This window comes from Dipodomys spectabilis, unplaced genomic scaffold, assembly GCF_019054845.1.
Source record: "Dipodomys spectabilis isolate Male_0828 unplaced genomic scaffold, ASM1905484v1 ptg000140l, whole genome shotgun sequence".
NCBI classification, from domain to species: domain Eukaryota; kingdom Metazoa; phylum Chordata; class Mammalia; order Rodentia; family Heteromyidae; genus Dipodomys; species Dipodomys spectabilis.
The window spans coordinates 9,832,517-9,853,267 of record NW_024870817.1 but is presented as its reverse complement, the minus strand read 5'-3'; the positions used below and the strand labels follow the sequence as shown (position 1 = coordinate 9,853,267).

Genomic DNA, 20,751 nt, shown 5'->3' with positions numbered 1-20,751 from the left:
TTCAAGATTGATGAACTACCACTTGAACCACACCTCTACTTCTGATTTGCTGATTAATTGGAGATACTAGTTTCTCTGATTGTCTTCTCAGGCTTCCTTCAAACTACTTTCCTCAGACCTCAGCTTCAGTAGGTAGGATTAGAGAAATGGGCCATCATTATCCTGCTTTATTTAGTTTGCCATTTTAAATATTGGAGATATCTAAACTCTGTGTATGTATGTGTGTCTGTGTCTGTGTAGAAAGGAAAGGAAAAGCAAAGGGAGTTGATTTGCTAGAGTTCTTTTAGCATTAGCATTCCCTGTGTTTGAAATCAGTTGCATTTTGCTTCTCAACAATTTTTGAAAGTAAACTTACCTAAAGCCTGTATTTTGTTGTGAAAATGGAGGATGGAGGCTAAGAAAGAAAAAAAGAGACTAATATGCATATATACAATTATTACAATGATATCTTTGTGCAGTATGTATATTCTAATAAAATATGCTAATAAAATTGAGCCTATGTTTTCATAGATATTAGTAAACATTTTTCTCATCTTAATGTTAGGTCTTCAAACATGAACTGGCTTATTTATTGACTGGAATTCTTGGAGTAGCAATAGATTACTGGATCTTCTCTGGTCTGAAGATGGGCAGAAATGTGATGCGACACATGTCTGATGATTTAGGAAGTTATATTTCCCTTTCTTGTGATGGTAAGTATACCGATTTTATAAGACTCATTCTTGAAATTTTCCTTTAAGCAGCCTAATCTTAATTCTGTGTTTATGTGAAGCTTACCTTAAAGTAGGTATAGAACCGTAAACACATAGATATATATATCAAGGACAGAATTAAGAAAAAAGATAAAAGTTACCCCAATGTACCCATAATAATTACCCATAACAAAAATGTCTTCCTGATATTTATAAATATTTTTATGTAATTGAAGTCACTGTCTTTTCAGTTTTGTGTTTTTCTTGTCCTATAAACATTGCAGAATCCTTTCCTCATATATATATATATATATATATATATATATATATATAATTATATATATATATAATTATATATATATATAATTGATGATCCAAAATTACTGTTTTGAAGATTTTCATATAAATTGACTAGATAGTATAGAAAATATTATCTGGAAGTGAGGCATGTCAGCACTTGGGAGCCTGAGGTAGGAGGATTATGGGTTCAAAGTCAGCCTAGCCTATATAGTAAAGTACTGCCAGCCTAGATTATATTTTCAGGATCTTGTCCCAGTCAAACCAAAAAGGAAAATAAAGTACTGCTTGAAAAAAATGTATATAATATTAGTAAATATTTCCCTCATTCTGTAGCTAAAAATTATGTACCATCTTCTATAATAAACAGATATTTTTCTATTTCACTGTAAAGATAGTTTTTCCCCCATTATCGTTTTTTAATTATTATAAAAGTGGTGGACAGAGGAGTTACAGTTATATACGGTAAAAAGTACATTTCTTTTTGGACAATGTCAGATTTTTTTTTTAATGTATGAGAATCAGGGTAAGAACTGTTTTCAATGCCTTAACACTTATAATCAAGTTAAGTTGAAAGTATTACCAGTCTCTAATCCTATCAGTGACATGAGAACAATTCTGAGGTCTTTTCCTCTAATAACAGTTAGGTGAGGGTAAAGAATAAAACTCATTGAAATCAGAATGCTCATTATTAAGACTTTTGTATGTATTCCATTTATATTATGACTTATAACATTTTCCCCTAGTATCTGTTGCTGTATAACAAGTTCTACTGTTGAAAACTTTTTTTTTTTTTTTTTTGTCGGTTGTGGAGCTTGAACTCTGGGCCTGGGCACTGTCCCTCAGCTCTTCAGCTCAAGGTTAGCACTCTACCACTTGAGCTACAGCGCCACTTCCAGTTTTCTGGTGGTTTATTGGAGATAATTTGGTATAATTTGTGGAGGGGAAGGGAAAAAAAAAATCATATGGGAAGGGATGGGAAGGGGAAACAAAGAAGAGGCAACAATGCTTGATAAGAAATGTACTTGTTATCTTGCCCTTGTAATTGTAACTCCTCTGTATGGTATTCTCACAATAAAAAAAAAAAAAAAAAAGAGTCTCACAGTCTTTCCTGCCCAGGCTGGTTTTGAACCATGATCCTCAAATCTCAGCCTCCTGAGTAGCTAGGATTACAGGTGTGAGCCACCAGTGCCCAGCACTTAATGTTCTCTAACAAGAAATAAACATAACTTGCTTACATGTATTGTTCCTCCACTCCACCACAGTACCTACTTGTTATTAAAGTTTCCTCTTAAGCTGATTGGAAAGAGTAGTATTTAAGAAATACAATGACAGAACTCTTTTTCTGTCACTCCTTGAAAAGTTCTCAATTTTTTAGGTCTACAGGTAGAGGGAGGCTTCCTTAAGACCTTATATACATTCTCTAACTTCACAGTTTAAGGAAAATTGTGTCTCCTCTAACCTTCATCCCTTCGTCCTCCCTTTCTTTTGTTTCTGTAACCCCACATTCTGGAAATGGACATTTTTTTTTAAAACAAATGAGACTTCTATGGGCTTCAAATGAGAGACATGATTAATTTTTTAAATTCTTTTTAAAAAGTTCTTAAATCTTCTTTCAGTTCCTATAATACTTTGAAAGAAAGATTCTAAAATAGGAATCCAGGTTACAAGTGGGTTCAGAAGTTATTCAATGATGCCCTCTGCAAAGAGAGGTCTTTTTTTATGCTACCAAAGTTAGAAGATTTTTATCTAAAGCATTTTATCTCCTTCCTTTTTTTCTTTTTCCTTGAGCTGAGGGAATGATTACTGTTTCTTTTGTGGACTATCTATCCATTGTGAAGTACATTTTTAACATTTCTTAGTTCAAATTCAGTCTTTTTTCAGAACCCTTACCATTTCTTTTCCACTATTCATACTAGTAGTTTGGTGTTATTTATCCTTTAAGAAATAATGGAATTCTGGTATTATTGGCTAAAATAAAGACTAAATATTTGGCTTATTATGTGATTGCCTTTAATGAAATGTTATACTTTAGCCTAATGTGTGAAATAATGAATCTTGTATTAACTATTATGTGTTATACCTCCATTTCAATGTTTGCTTTACTCATTCTCTGAATTTCCCTTCACTCTGAAGCAATGCATTGTTATCCAGAGTTTTAAACCCTGAAAGTAATGAGTCAAAATTACAACCTTAATGTTACTGTACAGTCCTGTTGACACATGATTACTTTGGTGTCAAGGATCTTTGTAATCACTCATATTTAAAACTAGATGATGTATATTTTATGTCACTGATAAGTATTTTTAAGCCTTACTCTTGTGAAAACATTATACATTTATGCCTACCTAGATGGTTGATTTCATAGATTTCAAATTAGCTAATAGGAATGCTCTTTAAATTTTTCTCACATATTTTTCTTATTATCCTCAAGTAAAAGGGTTTCATTTCAACATGTCAGTTTATGAGAACAATGTATCTGGATCAATGTCACCCCTTTTATATAGTTGTAAAATTAGTTCAGTTTAATATCTTTTAGTTCTGTAGTTAGTACAAGCTTGATTGTTAACTTTGTCAAGAGACAGAAATAAGTAAATAACCTTAAGAGTATAAAATACCTTCGCTGTAGCTAATAAGCAAAGTAAAATTATAGTAACAAATTTATTCTTTCTCATTTTAACTTTAATGTAGTGGCTCTTAGTTTATACTTGTTTCAAAGATTAAAGAGGTAAGTGTTTGAGAGGACAAGTAACAAAAACCATTCTCTTTTCCATGAGATCTAATGCTCCTCAATTCCATATAGATACCATGTTCTTTCCTTTCAGAACACTAGATAGAATTTCCTTTCTATATGTTAAAGCATCAAACTATCTAAAATTTATGTTTTACCTAATTGAAATTCTTGATGTTTTGGCTTAATTTAGGTCTAACAAATTTTTTTTAAAAATGAAGTACCAGGGGCTGGGACGGTGGCTTAGTGGTAGAGCGCGTGCCTTGAATGCATGAGCCCCTGGGTTCGATTCCTCAGCATCACATAAGAAAAAAGAAAAAAGCTGGAAGTGGCCCTGTGCCTCAAGCGGTAGAGCGCTAGCCTTGAGCTGAAGAGCTGAGGGACAGCGCCCAGACCCAAAGTTCAGGCCCCACAACCAGACAAAAAAAAAAAGTAAAGTACCAGGTTGTAAAATATTTCAGAGGGTAGGGAATGCCTTTCTCAACTATGTAGCAGTTATAATAGGAAAGTAATTACAAGTAATAAATAACTGAACATGTCTTCCAGTAAAACTTTATTCATAAAAACAGACAGCAATGTATACTTTGCTAATCCTTTACTTTCAACTACTATTTCTCTTGTTTTAATTGAAAAGAAAATATTAAAATTTAGTGTATTTTTGCATCTTAAAAAGACATTTAATAAACTTTAACTTTCCTGGATTGCATGATTATCTTTTCCTGATATTTTTCTAAGTTGCATTCAATTTTGCCTTTTTTTTTTTTTTTTGTGGGCCTGAACTCTGGGCCTGGGCATTGTCCCTCAGCTCTTCAGCTCACGGCTAGCACTCTACCATTTGAGCCACAGTGTCACTTCCGGCTTTTTTCTTTTTGCTTATGTGGTGCTGAGGAATCGAACCCAGGGCCTAATACATGGAAGGCAAGTGCTCTACCACTGAGCCACCTTTCCAGCCCCGTCAATTTTGCTTTTTTTTTAATCTTCGCTCAGTCCTTTTCAACAAGTACTTTTTTATTATTTTACTGATTATCTCAGTGACAGTGTTTCTTTTCTACTCCTTTATTCAATTAATTTTTATTGGCATTGTAACAGGCATTCAGCTAAACAGTTTCTGGTGAAAGAGGTAAGTAAAACATGATCCTTAGCTTTTAGTCTTTATTTAATGTAAATATATCACTGTACAACATTTAAAAATAAAAACTTCAGCCTGGTATCAGTGACTTTCACCAGTAATCTTAGCTTGATGTGAAGGCTTTTATTTGAGGATTAAGGCTTGAAGCCAGCCAGGGCAGGAAAGTTTTTGAAACTCTTAACTCCAATTAATCACCAAAAAGCTAGAAGTGTAGCTCAAGTAGTATAGTACTGGCCTTAAAAGGCCGGGGGAGGTGGGGAGGGATGGTAGGGGGAAATCAAAGAAGGGGATAACAATGCTGGATAGGAAATGTACTCGTTACCTTATTCATGTAACTGTAACCCCTCTGTACAGTATCTTTACCATATATATATATATGTATATATATATATATATTTACTTATTTATTTATTAATTTAGCCCCCCCCCCCCAAAAAAAAGGCTCAAGGGCCAGGTGCTGGTGGTTTACACCTATAATCCTAGTGACTCAGGAGGCTGAGATTTAAGGATCAAGGTTCAAAGCCAGCCTGGGCATTTCCAAGTAACAGAATGTAGTGCTGTAATTCAAAATGGTAGAGCACTAGCCTTGAGCAAAAGAGCTCAGGGACAGTGCCCAGGCCCTGAGTTCAAGTCCCAGGAAAAACAATAAATATATAAATAAATTCGGAAAAGGTAACTATTGAGATTGGTGAACTTACTTTATATTATCATGGAACACAGGATCTAAAGAATAAGTAGAAGTTTAGTAGAATCATGAGCAAGTGTTCTAGCTGCAGATATTTATCAAAATTCTAAAGTGGAAAAGCACTAGGACTCTGTGAAGCCTTTTGGTACCTGGATAATTGTAACATCAGTAAGAGTGATTGGAATAAGGCCAAAGAAAGGAATAAGAAATTTATAAGCTACAGTGGGAATTAAAAGTTCTGATCAGCTTTTTTAAAATGATTTCCTGCTGTGGCTTTCTATTATGAATTATTGTTACTTGTCATTTACTAAATGTTCATTGTACATAGGTTAGTAATAAACATAAGGGGTTCAAAAATTGACTGCCCTTCTAAATCTTACATTCCAAGTCAAGTGTGGTGGCTCTAGCCTGAAATCCCAGCTACTTAGGAAGCACAGTTGGGAAACTTTTCAAAAATAACATGAAAAGGAGTTGACAGAGTTCCTCTAGTAGTAGCGCTCCATTTAGCAAACATGACGCCCTGAGTTCTGATCACAGTACTTCCAAAAAACAAACTTAGCCCTGGACTATTTCTCATATTCTCATGTTGATCTTTTTGTTCATGCTCTGTATAATAGTTTATTATCTTCTGTAAACCTACCAGATGGGCTCCTTTTTTAGATGAATGACCTCATATCAATATATGTATGTATTAATGCATTTCCATCTTACTGGAGCACTTGAAGTTTTTCTATACAGGAGTTTTGAGGCTTTTGGAATATTGTTTTTGTTTAAATTACATCATTTAAATTTACTTCAGTAATAGAATGGATGCAAACATCCATTGAAAACTTTACACAGTCTCTTGCTTACAATTTTTATCTTATATCTTTTCTTCTATTCTAAGATTTGTGGTTGTTATCAGAGAATACAGTATAGTTTTTTAATCAACTTAAGACTGATCTTTGCAAATTAAAAACATAGCTGTTTATTTTAAAATTAAGTATTCTAGAGCCAAGTTTTGTGGTGTATGCATGTAATTCCAGCACTCAGAAAATGGAGACAGGAGTTCAGAGACAAATTGAGCTACATGATGGATGGACAGATGGATGGATGGGTGGCTAATAGATGGATGGGTAGATAGATGAGGAACGGAAAGAAGGGAAAAGAACTATACTTGTTTTCCAAAAAAGCAACCTTATTAAAGGAAGTATATTTCATATATTAATACAATCACAATGTTATAATGTTAGCTATTCTATGTATTTTTTGTATTTATGGATGTAATTTTGAGACTTTGATTTGGCAAAATAAAAATGATTTTTTTTAATGTTTAAACATTCACCAGAAAAATTTTTTTTCTTGAAGGCAAAGAATTAAGTCCACAGAGGAAATAGCATGTAGAGAAAAACAATACAGTATTAGCAATAACTATTTACTTCTCTTGTTTTCTATAGACTTTTCTTCACAGGAATTAGAAGTTTTCATTTGCTCCTTTTCCTCTTCATGGCTTCAAATGTTTGTTGCAGAGGCAGTCTTTAAAAAGTTGTGCTTACAAAACTCCAGCAATGTTGCCTCTGAGCCACTCACTCTTCAGAAAATGGTAAGTAATGCTTTATTCTAGTTTTTCATCCTTCCTTCCTTCCTTTCTTCCTTCCTTCCTTCCTTCCTTCCTTCCTTTCTTCCTTCCTTCCTTCCTTCCTTCCTTCATTTGTTTTCTTCCTTTCTTCCTTCCTTCCTTCCTTCCTTCCTTTTCTGGGTTTGAACTCAAGACCTGGATGACGAGAGTTTTTTTGTTCAAGTCTAGTGCTCTATCACTTGAGCCACAGCTCCACTTCTGGAACTTGAACTTTTCTGCACAGGCTTTGAAAAGTGATCCTCAAATCTCAGCTCCTTGAATAGGTAGGCATGAGCCCAGCTAACTATCTTGGTTTAATAGGTAGACAGCATAATTCATTAATCTTTTGAACCCATTAAAAAACTACTACATCAAAAATAAGACAAATTAATAGACATTTTGATTATTTTTTGTGAGTAAAGGTTAATAAGAGAAAAATGATAGAAGAATATTTGCTTCCTACTTGTTATAGTACTTAATATTGTTTTGGAACTAAAGCCTGAAAAATCTTATGTGGTATTTAATGGTGTTTATAAAGCAAAATTTACAAATAATATGTGTTAGGTACATCAACATGTAAGCTATATTTAATACTAGGCTTTCTATTTTGTTCTGGCTATGTGTAGGTATTATTAGGATGTAATGTTTTCTTCAGCAAATGAGTAACAAGTTTCTTGATCAGATTAGATAAATTGGCACCAATATTTGCCTTTAAGGATATTTTAGCTTTTTATTCTACTTAATTCCAGGCATTTTGTGGAATAAAACCATTATAAAAATGGAAATAACAAAATGCTTGTTGAACATAAGTCCTAAGTCTAAAAATATACACATGAATCATTAGTTGGACATAAAAGACTGATCAAAAGAACTTTCATAAATGAGTATCAGAGCTATAAAAAGATTTTCAAAAAGGCATTTCCTTTCTTGTGTAGATGGTAATGATTGAATGGCATAGAAACAGCAACTATATTTACTATATTTATTAGTAAAATCAAGAAAATATCACTCACTTAATGGTTAAATGGATCAAGTAGTTTCTTTTTACTTCTTTGTAATTGAAAAAGACATATAATACCATTTTACAACAGGTATGTTCCTATTTGCCGGCTTTGGGGAAAACTGGTGCTCATGGAGTTGGAAAGATACAGATATTAAAGAAAATAGGACAGCGGCCTTGCCTTGAATCTCAGAGAGCCTTACTAATGTTGAATGGTGCTAAACAGAAACAAGTTGAAGGGCTGCCAGAGTTACCGTAAGTGATGTTGTTATCTGAGCTCTACTGTGTTTTGGGAGTACAGCTTTTTTTTTTTTTTCTGACACCTTTCTTGAACTTTTCTATTTTCTGAAATGCTATCTAAATTATATTCATACAAACAAAATTCAATTTAGATTTATGAATGCACACAATCAACATTTCCTCTTTCTGTACCACAAGAACATTAAATGTTTATTCTCCCCCCCACCCATTGAAAACTATTCCTTAAATTATATTATGTAAATTTTGGTCTGTGATTTAAATTGTTAACTTTTCTATAATGTAGACCCTTTAATGGCCATGGGAAATACTTGAAATTATTATTTCTCCAAAAGGAGAAACTTCCCCTAAAAGTATACTGTACAAAGTCAAGCAGTGGTGGCTTGTGTATGTAATGCTAGCTATTAAGGAGGCTGAGATCTGAGGATCACATTCAAAGCCAAGCTCAGGCAAACATACCGGAGACGCTAATCTCTAATTAACCACCAAAAAGCCAGTAGAGCTAGCCTTGTGTGAAAAGCCAAGCAAGAGCTCAAGGTCCAAAGGTCAAGCCCCCATACAGGCACACAAAAAAGTATGCCTAAAAATTGTTTGTATAGCTTGGCGCTGGTGTGTCATGCCTTTAATCCTAGCTACTGAAACCTGGAACTCCACAGTGTGAAGTCATCCTGGGCAGAAAAGTTTGTGAGTTTCAATCTCCAGTTAACCAGTAAAATGCCCAGCTGGCAGTATAGCTCAAATGGCATAATGCCTACTATGGGCAAGAAGGCTGAAAGAACTTGAGTCCTTGAGTTCAAGCCTTGGTACCAGCTCATGCACGCACGCGCACACACACACACACACACACACACACACACAACACGAATGTTTCCTATCAATTCATTATCAGTTTAAAGTTAGAAAGCAGAAAAGGTTCTGTATGAGTAAGGTGGCTTATAAAGGAGTCTAACTACAAAACAATAAAACTGATCATCTGTGTTTATGTACCTTACTGAAAAATAAGATTTCATTATTTCTTTGCTTTTAGAGAGCTGACCCTTACTAAATGTTCCTCATTTAAAAAGTTGAAAAAGAAGTCAGAAGGACAATTATCATGCTCTAAAGAGAATTGCCCCTCCATAGTTACGAAGATGAATTTCCGCAAGACTAATTTAAAAGGTATTCCAAGCATTTAAATTAATTTATGCCAAGAACTTTTTGTGCTTGTAGTCAGTTCTTGCAAAATCATCTATTTGCCCTGATGAATACTAGAACTTAAATATTGGACTAGGTCCAAGAAATACCTTCTTGGATAGCATGTTATTTTCTTGAACTGTCATCTACACAAAAAAAGTGATCATTTAATACCTGGTGTAATATCTTTTTCCCCCTGCCTTTCCAGATACTAAAGTCATTCTAGACTTGCCCGCCTTACTTTTCTATTCCACTTCAACTCTGCTGCTCAGGATCAGTGTCATCTGATTTGAAAGTATAATTCAGAGCTTCATCTCTTTCAGTCCTAGACATTTTGTGAACAAAGAATGAGGAGTAGGCTATGTTACATAGCTGTGTTAAGCATATGGGCTCTTTTCTTCTAGGCGCAGAGCCCAGACTATGAAATGTGTTTGGCTTTTGGTTCTAACTGTACTGGAACTTAAGTACCCTCAGGATGAAATAACAAGAATAGAGTTGTAATAAGTCACTCTGGCATTTCTTTTACTTAAATACATCTTAATTTGAAAAATACAAATTATACTTGAAGAGTCATACATGTCCAAAATTAATTACTGAATTTCATTGCTTATAAGCCATTTTGTATTATAAGTAGTAATAATAGTGGTGATGAATTTCTCACTCTTTCAATATGAGTAAGTTCATAATTGGCTTATAACTGAGTCAAAATAACTGCCCATTTGGCCGAAAATAGGAAAAGTGTATTAGATGAAAACCTGATATTAACTTCATGAATCAGTTCTTTGTTTTACTGTTTCAGAAAGCAAAATGAATATGAATGACTTTAAGCTGATAAGCAGAAGGAACTAGAAGAGAACTGCGAAATAGAGAAAATTTGAAAAGCTTTTCTAAACATATAAAGGAAATGTTTTGCTAGACGTTGGAGATGATCTAAAAAACAAAACACTGTAAAAATGTGCTACTTAATATTTTATAGCAAGAGCAAATGTGATTCAGAATTTATTTCCTAAGCAATTACTTTTTATAAGTTTCTAATAATTTTCCATAAAGTATCACTTGTATTTTATTTATCTTGTCTATAACAGAGATAGATATTGATAATTTTAACCAGCAGCTACTAATTGCTCCTAGGATAAACATTAACCATTCTCTTTGTTACTCTATACAGCTTTAAATGGTACTAGGGATTTTTTTTTAATGTGTTCATGACTTAGCGGTAGGGTGTGTGTGTGTGTGTGTGTGTGTGTGTGTGTGTGTGTGTGTGTGTGTGTGTGTGTGTGTGTGTGTGTGTGTGTGTGTGTGTGTGTGTGTGTGTGTGTGTGTGTGTGTGTGTGACAGCTTTAAATGGTACTAGGGATTTTTTTTTAATGTGTTCATGACTTAGAGGTAGGGTGTGTGTGTGTGTGTGTGTGTGTGTGTGTGTGTGTGTGTGTGTGTGTGTGTGTGTGTGTGTGTGTGTGTGTGTGTTATTTATATTAAGATTCTTCCATTTCTTCCTCTCTGTGCTGCTGTAGCCACGCCAGACAGCCTATTGAGAAGCAGCAAACCATCTGTTAATGGATTTGAAGTTCTGAATTATACTTGAGTGTGTAGAGGCACTCGTGCTTAGCCAGAAACAGTCGTTTGAATTAAGCTATAAATGCTGTATAAAAAGAGCCGTACATTTAACGTAGGTTCGTGAATAAATTTAAGAGGGGGCAATTGCACTCTAAACTTTTATTGCTGCAAAATCGAGTATTTTCAGTGTTCTGTGATCATTTGGGGTTTTTATAGCAGGATTGAAGCTTTAAACCTTGAACTGCGGGGAGACAATGCCTGTGTTAAACCTTTTGCTGTAGAATTTCCTTGCTGAATTGCTGATAGCACAGGAAGCTCTGTGGATTGGTGAGGTTCTTCTGCCTTCCCTCTTTTCTAATGCAAGAGATGTTTAAAACAGTCAAAAGAAAAACTCAATAAATAATTTTCTGGCAAGAGGCCAGACCTTCTAGTTCATGCCCTTTGATTATTTTCTTTAGTTGATATCTTGTCTTCTCTGGAATAATCTATTAATTTTTTATGGCAGGAGAAACAGCCCTGCATAGAGCTTGCATAAATAACCAAGTGGAAAAATTGATTCTTCTTCTCTCTTTGCCAGGAGTAGACATCAATGTTAAAGGTAAGGTCTATATCTTTGTGGTGTCATGTCTTAGAATTTCTGGTATAGAATAGTTATATGTCACATTAAGAAAAATAGTCCAAGTAAATTTGTGAGAATTTTATTTTTACTTAACTACCATTAGCAAAACAAAATAAATTTCACTGTATAATGATTTGTAACTAATAGTATAAGAATTAATGTTTATATTTTTGTCATCCCAACATTAACATTTTTAAATTATTGTTTAACTTAAATGTTCTTAAAAATAGAAATATGGTTGCAATTTGGTCGTTTTTATCAAAGCTCTTTTTTTGTAGATGAAACACAGAGTAATACTGAAAGAAGTACAGCATCAATACTTTATAGCCAAAAGTACTACTACTGTTTTAAAACTTGCCTTGATTTCTAATTTAGACAATGCTGGCTGGACGCCTTTGCATGAAGCTTGTAACTATGGCAACACAGTATGTGTCCAGGAAATTTTGCAACGTTGTCCAGAGGTAGATCTGCTCACTCAAGTGGACGGAGTGACTCCTTTGCATGATGCACTGTCAAACGGACATGTAGAAATTGGCAAGCTGCTACTACAACATGGGGGTGAGTGCATTTATGCTAAATGGGTTTTGATAAATTACCCAGTTTTGTTTTGTGGGGGGTTGATGGAAGCCTTGAAGCTAGATAGCATTTTATTTTTAAAATCTACAGAAAAATGATTTTTATTGCATACTAGTGAATAAGGAAGAAAAATCTTTAGACTTAGTACTTGATAATAAGAACTCTTTCATACTTTATATATGTGTGTATATGTACATATGTATGAATGTGTGCTTGTATGTTGAGTTTCATGTGAGTATATTTTTATTTGAATATGTTGAATTTAATATTAGTCTTTTTACTTAATATATGTAGCATCTTAGTAAATTGTCATTTCTATAAGCTTATTAATAAATGGATATTTGTTTATTGTGATTATTTGGATTTTCCATTCATTTTATTTTGTATATCTACCTAATAACTTGGTGTTATTTTTATAAGGCATTTCATTACACACTATGTCATTTCATTATAGGCTATGAAAAGATAACCTAAGAATATTTATCTCTATTCACATTTTACAGTCAATTAAGAGAAGTAGGAGGGTTTGCAAATAGTAGTAATTGACATGCAGGGATGTTGTTAAGAAGGCAAATTAAGCTTGATACTCATCTGCTTTTTCTGCTGATTTTTTAATCTTTGTTTCTAGCAAGCCCTTTCCTTTTTACGGATATTCTTAAATCTGAACTGAATGTTATAAATCTTAAATCACTGATTTGTGTTTTTCAAAAGAAAAAAGCTGTTGATAAGCTTGTAATATGAAATCAAAGATTTGTATAAATCTTGTATTGCTTTTATTTGTGCTATTTTCAACTTAGAGTGTAACGTAATTTTATTTTGCAATTAAATCATCTAAATCTGTATAAAGACAAAAAGGCTAGATATCTGTTTTGCCAGATATATATGTAAGAAAGATTGTACAGCAAGATAGCTTAAAGATATTTGGTTATTTATAGTCTTCTCCTGCCCCCTAAAGGCCTTAGTATATCTGTTTTACTGTTACCATTTCACAATCAATATATACTTCCTTTCTTCTGTCTTCTTTTCTAGTATGGTTTGTTTACAAAATACAGTGTTTTTCCTCTTTAACTATTTTTCTGCTCAATTGTGTATCTGACATTCAAGCTAGTATTTGGTCTTGATTTGAATAATGTAAGTAATATAATAGCCATTTTTGTAGTAAGTGTAGCTCCTAGTAAAATACAGTATTGCACCAATCGATGCAATTTTACTAGGGAACTGTAGTACATTCCTTGATGTGAGAGAGGAAGTCTACTTGTATTTATCAAGATCCTTTTGCAATTATGCTTATTTTTGCCTTAGTCAGATTCAGAGTTTGAGCCTATCACAAGTTGATATTATCATTGTTAGTATTCATATTGTTCCACTTTTTAATGTCAGTAAAACTTTTATTGCATATGAATAATTGGAACATATTTTTTGTTTTGACAACACAAGGAAAAATAAAGTTTGATTTTAAAATTCTTTTTCCATAAATTACACATTGATTATAGATCATCAACAGTTGATCTTTTATTTTAAATACACTTTACCTAGTTCTTTATATCCATCAGGTCAAAGTCATCATTAAGCGTTTAGGCTCTTAGCCAAGCACAGGTAGCTCACTCCTATAATCCTACCTACTCAGAAGGCTGAGATCTCAGGATCACGGTTTAAAGTCAACCCAGACCGGAAAGTCCAGGAGACCCTTATCTTCAATAAACCTCTAGAAAATCAGAAGTGGCACTGTGGCTCAAGCAGTAGAGCGTGTGCCTTGAGCTAAAGAGGGACAGCACCCAAGCCCAAAGTTCAAGCCCCACGGCCAACAACAACAAAAAAAAGTTTAAGCTTTTAAAATCTATCCTGTTTCAGATAGTATATCTATATCCTTTGTAACATTTTTATGGCCAAATACATAAAAATTATAAAATCTGATTGACTAAGGTACAAAATACTGGAGTGTTTTGCCATGTTATTAGATATTGTGTCAATGTTGTTTTGCTCCTCACATCCTTCATTCTCTAGGGGATAAACTCTAGCTTCAGTATTTTGTTGTTAGATATAGCTTGAATAAATGGTTTACTCTGAGTTTGACACTTCCGTTTTTGTAAGTTATCCATACTAACGTTAAACATAAGCAAACAATAAGTAATGTGTTATTTGTCTTCAAAGCTTGTCATTTTTCACTGCCAGAATAATTTATCAGCAGTGGAAAGGGGAATTTACTCCTCTTGTTCATGATATAGCTTTGATTCTTATATAGAATTTAGGATAATGAATTTAGTTAATTTGTTCTGGGAATACTGAATTTCTTATTTTAAGATGATATTGAAGATGAAAGTTTTTAATTTCAGTTATTTAAGATACAGGCTTTTAGGTAAATTTTGGGCAAATGACTAGAATTTCACTTTTAAAAAATACACTTTACTAAACAATCAACATGTGTAGCCAATTAATTATGTCAACATGAATTAATAGCAAACATGATTGGAAAAAGCACTGCATCATTTGGGTAAAAAAGGTGAGAAAACAGCTGTTAACTTGCCAAAATAAAGTTTTACGATTAACACTGTGTATTTTATTATTTTCATAGGCGCAGTGCTTTTACAGCAGAGAGACTCTAAAGGAGAATTGCCCTTGGATTATGTAGTATCGCCTCAAATCAAGGAAGAATTATTTGCTATTACAAAAATAGAAGATACAGTGGAGAACTTCCATGCTCAAACAGAGAAACACATCTATCACCAGCAACTTGAATTTGGTTCATTTTTACTTAGTAGAATGTTGCTGAATTTTTGTTCTATTTTTAATTTATCCTCAGAATTCATTTTAGCTTTCAAAGGGTTAACTCATCTAAATGAGCTGCTTATGGCTTGTATTAGTTATAAAGAAACCACTAGTTCTCGTACCGACTGGTTATTGGATCTTTATGCTAGAAATATTAAGACATTACAGAAGCTCCCAGGTATTCTTAAGGATCTGCCTGAGAACATGAAACTGTGTCCAGGAGTACATACTGAGGCCTTACTGGTAACATTGGACATAATGTGTCGGTCAGTCACAGAGCTTTCATGATGATGCCAGGCATTATGCCAGGCATGATGATGCCAGCTTGTTTTGTCATTTTGTATAGGCATCATAAGTGTCATAGCTTACTGGCAAATACTAATTTTGACTTATTTATTGACCTTCTAATCTGGCTGAATTTTAAAAGCACTTATTAAACATCTGCATAAATAAAGGATGGAACTTTTTCCAATGTGTAGAATTGGGGTCAGAAGTTTTAAGTACAAACAACTTTCATTAATTTTCAAGAATTTTTGTTCTGAAAAATGATATTTATTTATATTGTATGTGTAAAAGAAATAACTTAAATATTTTTTTCAAAACAAAATGTAATGTCCTCTTATAGATGTTTTAGGTCATATAATCATGGCAGGATATTCATGTAAATATTCAACTACTAACCTGTTAACTCCATTTCTTTGCAGGAATTATAGTTTTGTGTATTTCTAAAATAAACATTTCTAAACTTTAATATTTATTATTTGGGTTTTAAATGTAGTTAATTAATCTGACAATTGAGTCCCTTAATCTGTTCCATTTTAACAGTTCACTACAATGTGTTATTTTGCTGCATAATAGATTTTATTAACTATTAAGCTAACAACTGACATATAAGTAATAGACTTAAGATTATCTAAAATTTTATGCAGTAGGAATTACAGAGTAATAATGTTTCCATTTGCAGGTTTCTTTTTTTTTTCCTAACAGCCACTTGATAGTAAAAACTAAAAGAAGGGCCATGGATAATAACCACTTTTGAAATTGGAATGCTTACTAGTGGGAATAAGATACATTGTAATACAATTGGAAAAGAAACATCCAACTTCCATTTTGCCTTTATGTAACTAGGTGTTCTTGCAGTATTTAATCTGCTCAGGAGGCATTCTTCTATTTTATGTTTAAAATATATCTTTTAATAAGGAAATATTTTGTATCTTTTTACTGGGCTTATATCTAAAGTGAAAACTGCTACATTATATTAGCTAAATAAAATACCAGATTTTTTTTTCTACATTTTTACATAAATACTTATTTAGAGTGCTTGCCTCGCATGCATGAGGCCCTGGGTTCAATTCCTCAGCACCACATAAACAAAAATAAATAAATAAATAAAAATAAATATTTATTTAGCCTTCAAGTATGACATCACACAAACCTTTTTTAACTATTATTTATCTAGTCTGCCAAAGTTTCACAGAAGATATTACCTATCATAGACTAAAAGTGTTAAAATCCTTACAAGATCTTAATTGTAGTTCCCCATGTAATAAGAGTGCTTTTATTCCCTGGTGCTAGTGGCTCATGTCTGTAATCCTAGCTACTCAGAAGGCTGAGATCTGGCAATTCTAAGCCAGCCAAGTCAGGAAAGTCTATGATATAAGATTTATCTCCAATTAACCACTTAAAAAACAGAAGTGGAAGCAGGCAGCAGTGGCTCAATGTCTGTAATCCTAGCTACTAAGGAGATTGAGATTTGAGGTTAATGACTCAAAGCCAGCCTGGGCAGGAAAGTCTTACCTCCAATAAACTACTCAGAAAAATCCACAGGTGGCACTGTGGCTCAGGTGGTAAAGCACTACTAGCCTTGAGCAAAAGCAGCTCAAGGACGGTGCCCAAGCCCTGACTTCAAGCAAACTCCACGACCAACCCAAAAAAAAAAAAGTGCTTTTATTACTTTACTAGTAAAGTAACTACCTAGGATTAGATTTCTTTGATAAACAGATACCATCAGCTTGATATCAGATGTATTTTCAAATCTTGGTCTAGTTTGTTAATAACTAAATTAGAAGCAGCAGTCTAAGTGAGCTTTGTTTTTCTTAGGTATCCTTGCAAATAACAAGTAACCTTGTCATTATAGAATTTAGACTGCCATTATCTGACAATAAAAATTGCTGTCTTTCTAGTTCTTACCTGCTGTTTTGGTTGTAATGAATCACCTAAAACAGAAAGAAAGATGGTAATAGTTTAAGTTGGTGACTGCTAACCCTAACATTAGTTTTAATTAATTTTCAAATTTTGATGTTCCTTAAGAAATACTCATTTGGTTGAAATTATCATTAGCATTTTGTAATATCTGCCAACTAAAAGCCTTGATGATATGCTTTGAAATACTCAAATGCTAATGAGTTCTCTGCCTCTAAGAATAGGATCTTGGTAAGCACTTACCAGGTAAGCACTCTATAGCTTGAGCCATGTCCCAGTTCTTTTTTGTTTGCTGTTTTTCAGGGAGTGTCTTGACATTTTTGTTGACACAGGTCACTGTGATTTTCCTAACTGTGCCTCCCACATAGCTGTCATTACAGGCGTGAACTAACTGTACCTGCCTTGTTTGTTGAGATGGGGTTTCACTAGATCAGTTTTTTGTTTGTTTGTTTGTTTGCTAGATCTGGCCTCCAACCATGGTTCATCTAATCTCTACTTCCCAAATAATTGTGTTTATAAATGTGAGCCTCTGTGCTTGCCCAATTTTGTTTGTTCTTTGTGTACACACACACACAATATATACTATATATATGATTTGCCTTAAATACATAATTGCCTTAAATCTGTTTGAGGAGTAGAGGAAATAAATTCTTAAAGCTAGAATAGTACTTCTGAGCCCTAGCCTTTCAGTTGGAGATGTCTCAAATTTATAACTGAAGAAAAAGTAGAGTAATGCTATTATTCTTCCTTATACCCTGACAGGTTTGATATCATAGTTCCATAGGATTTTAAAAGAACAAAAACAAAATAAAACCCTATTAAGAATCCTTACCACACCATAAAAATAAATAAATAAACCCTGGGAGGAGATTTTTGAGCTGTTAAGATTCAGCTTTCCCCCATGCAATATTTATTATCATTTCTGTAGAAAATATCTTTCTGTGGTATTCTGGGTCCTTAATTCTTAATTTCACTGAGCTAAATAAAGTGGTCCATATATGTATTTTTATAGTTCACTCACCTCAAGATGACCAGAAATGTGTTTATTCTATGTAAGTCAAATGTAAAATTATTATTTTGAATTCAACATTTCTTGAACACCTACCATGTACCAGGTGGCATGCATGACAGAAGCTAACTCTACAAAGAAGAAAAGGCTTACCATCTGGGAAGGTAAATTAGGAGTAAGTATTGTGAGATGTGTTGTATATATTCTTTTAAAAATAAAATTCATTTTATATGTTTCTAAAATTCTCAGCAACAGTACTCTGCTGTACTTTTGAAATATGAAATAGTCATGTGTAATTCTTTGATCAATATTATTTTAGCAGATTCATTTTAGTATAGATAGCAGGTAAGGTATGGTTTTGCAGTTTTAAGAATTACTCCTTATTCTTAGGAATATATTAGTATTGACAGTAGACTATTTTACATAAGCTGCAGAAAATACTTGTCCTTCTCCTTATTAGAGAAAGTCAGATGAATATATGGTAGAGTGTTTGCCTTGTATGCATGAAGCCCTGGGTTTGATTCCTCAGTACCGCATAAACAGAAAAAGCTGGAGTGCTGTTGTAGTTCAAGTGGTAGAGTGCTAGCCTTGAGCAAAGAAACTCAGGGACAGTGACAAGCCCCTGAGTTCAAGCCCCAGGACTGGCTAAAAAGAATCGACAAATTTTAAAAGAAGATAGGAGGAATGTAAAGTCCTCATACCTTTGTAGAACTTTGTAGTTTAGCGATAAACTTGATGAGAGACTGTCATTGTCCTTGATCAGGGGAGAGGGATCTTATTAGAGGGACATGAGGAATGGTTGCCTGCTTAAGTTCCTCCTGGAACTTACAAAACTCAGAATAATAATTTTTTTATAATTTGTACTGAGTTAGAAAGACCAATGATGATACTACTGGAATGAGGCTGTGCCTGGTAATGTCAAAACTGGAGACATAATTAACTATTCCTTATAAGTCAGATTATATTATCAAGAAATTCACTTTGTATGTTAAAATAAATTGCAGTAAGAGGATGTATTTTGTTGGTTATTTGCTCTGGTAAAGATGTAGAAATCACTAGGCTATAAATGAATTAGAAAAGTTGTATTGTTTTACTTGGTTCTGAGCATACATTTTTAGGTTCTATTCAAAGACGACATTTTCAGAGGTTAAAAGAATTTCATATTGTATAGAATTCTCCCTCTTATGGTAAATTTGAATTTTACAGAACATCCCGAATGATTATAGCATACTTTACAGCTTATAAAAACACCAAACTGCATAGATCCATATCTAGTTTTGTTTCTAGAGACACGTAATTATGTTAATTGTTGGAGAAGAGAAAGCATTTCTCTAGAGTTACTCCAGATAGGCTTGTTAGCCTCTGATAACATCCAGATTTTTTTTCTTTGAGAATATTTTATGTTATAAGCTCCTACAACCAGGTGTATAGTTTTTATTACAAATTATTTTTTATTTATTACTGGTCCTGAGGCTTGGACTCAGGGTCTGGGTACTGTCCCTAAGCTTCTTTGTGTTCAAGGCTGGCACCCTACCACTTGAGCCACACCGCCACTGTGGCTTTTTCTGAGTAAATTTTGGAGATAAAGAGTTTCAGAGACTTTTCTGGCCAGACAGGTTTGAAACCACGATTCTCAGATCTCAGCCTCCTGAGTAGCTAGGATTATATGTGGGAGCCACTGGTGCCCAGCAACAACAAATTATTTTAAAATGTTTTTAAAGCCTAAGCAATAACCCTCATCACTAGATACAAGTGACAAACATAAGATTAAGTATATTTTTTAAATAAAGAACATTTTAAAATATGGACACATGTACACTTTATATATAATCTATGATAGAAGTACAGTGAACTTTTTGCTGTTATTTTTAACTTGTTTTTCTATAAGTAGCTGTATGTACAAAAGGAGTTCCCATTCAACAGAGTAGTATATGAATACAATGAATCTTGATTAATGTAACCCCTTCATTCTTCCCCATCTCTTCCAACCTGACCCCTTCCCTCAGATTTTTTTAATAAGTTTTTTTTTATTGTGAAAATACCCTACAGAAGGGTTACAATTACATGAGCAAGGTAATAAGTACATTTCTTATCAAGCATTGTTGCCTCATTCTTTGTTTTTCCCCTGCCCATCCCTGCCCTCCCATCTCCATGACTACACTCCCCAACCCCCTGTGCCAAAGTTGTAAAATTTGTTTTTCATCATAGCATCTTGTACATCTCATTGTTGCAGTGGGTCCACCTGTATCCCAATTTGTTTTTTCCCTTCCCCTTCCCAAATTATACCAACATCATATACAGTGATGTTGGGGGAGGGACATACAAAGCAACAAAATCACCTTATAAATATGTTAGAAACAATAGCAAGAAAGAAAAACCTTGTAGAATATGCATTGAATTTTATAAATGCATTCCTGCTCCCCTTCATTTGTCTAACACCTTTCCATTGATTTCCTGCAC

At 33.6% G+C, this 20,751-nt stretch overlaps 1 protein-coding gene across 4 annotated transcripts in view; it reads left to right on the top strand.

Annotated features, from left to right (window-relative positions):
- The window catches only part of Slf1 (SMC5-SMC6 complex localization factor 1), a 62,876-nt gene extending 47,045 nt beyond the window's left edge, over positions 1-15,831 (top strand). For all 4 annotated transcript variants that reach the window (XM_042690968.1, XM_042690969.1, XM_042690970.1 and 1 more), the window contains 7 exons: positions 545-692; positions 6,971-7,116; positions 8,223-8,386; positions 9,417-9,547; positions 11,625-11,717; positions 12,114-12,296; positions 14,887-15,831. In XM_042690968.1, coding sequence (XP_042546902.1) covers positions 545-692; positions 6,971-7,116; positions 8,223-8,386; positions 9,417-9,547; positions 11,625-11,717; positions 12,114-12,296; positions 14,887-15,368 — 1,347 coding nt within the window. In that variant the 3' untranslated portion in view covers positions 15,369-15,831. The remainder of the gene's footprint in view (positions 1-544; positions 693-6,970; positions 7,117-8,222; positions 8,387-9,416; positions 9,548-11,624; positions 11,718-12,113; positions 12,297-14,886) is intronic.
- The last annotated feature ends 4,920 nt before the right edge of the window (positions 15,832-20,751 follow it).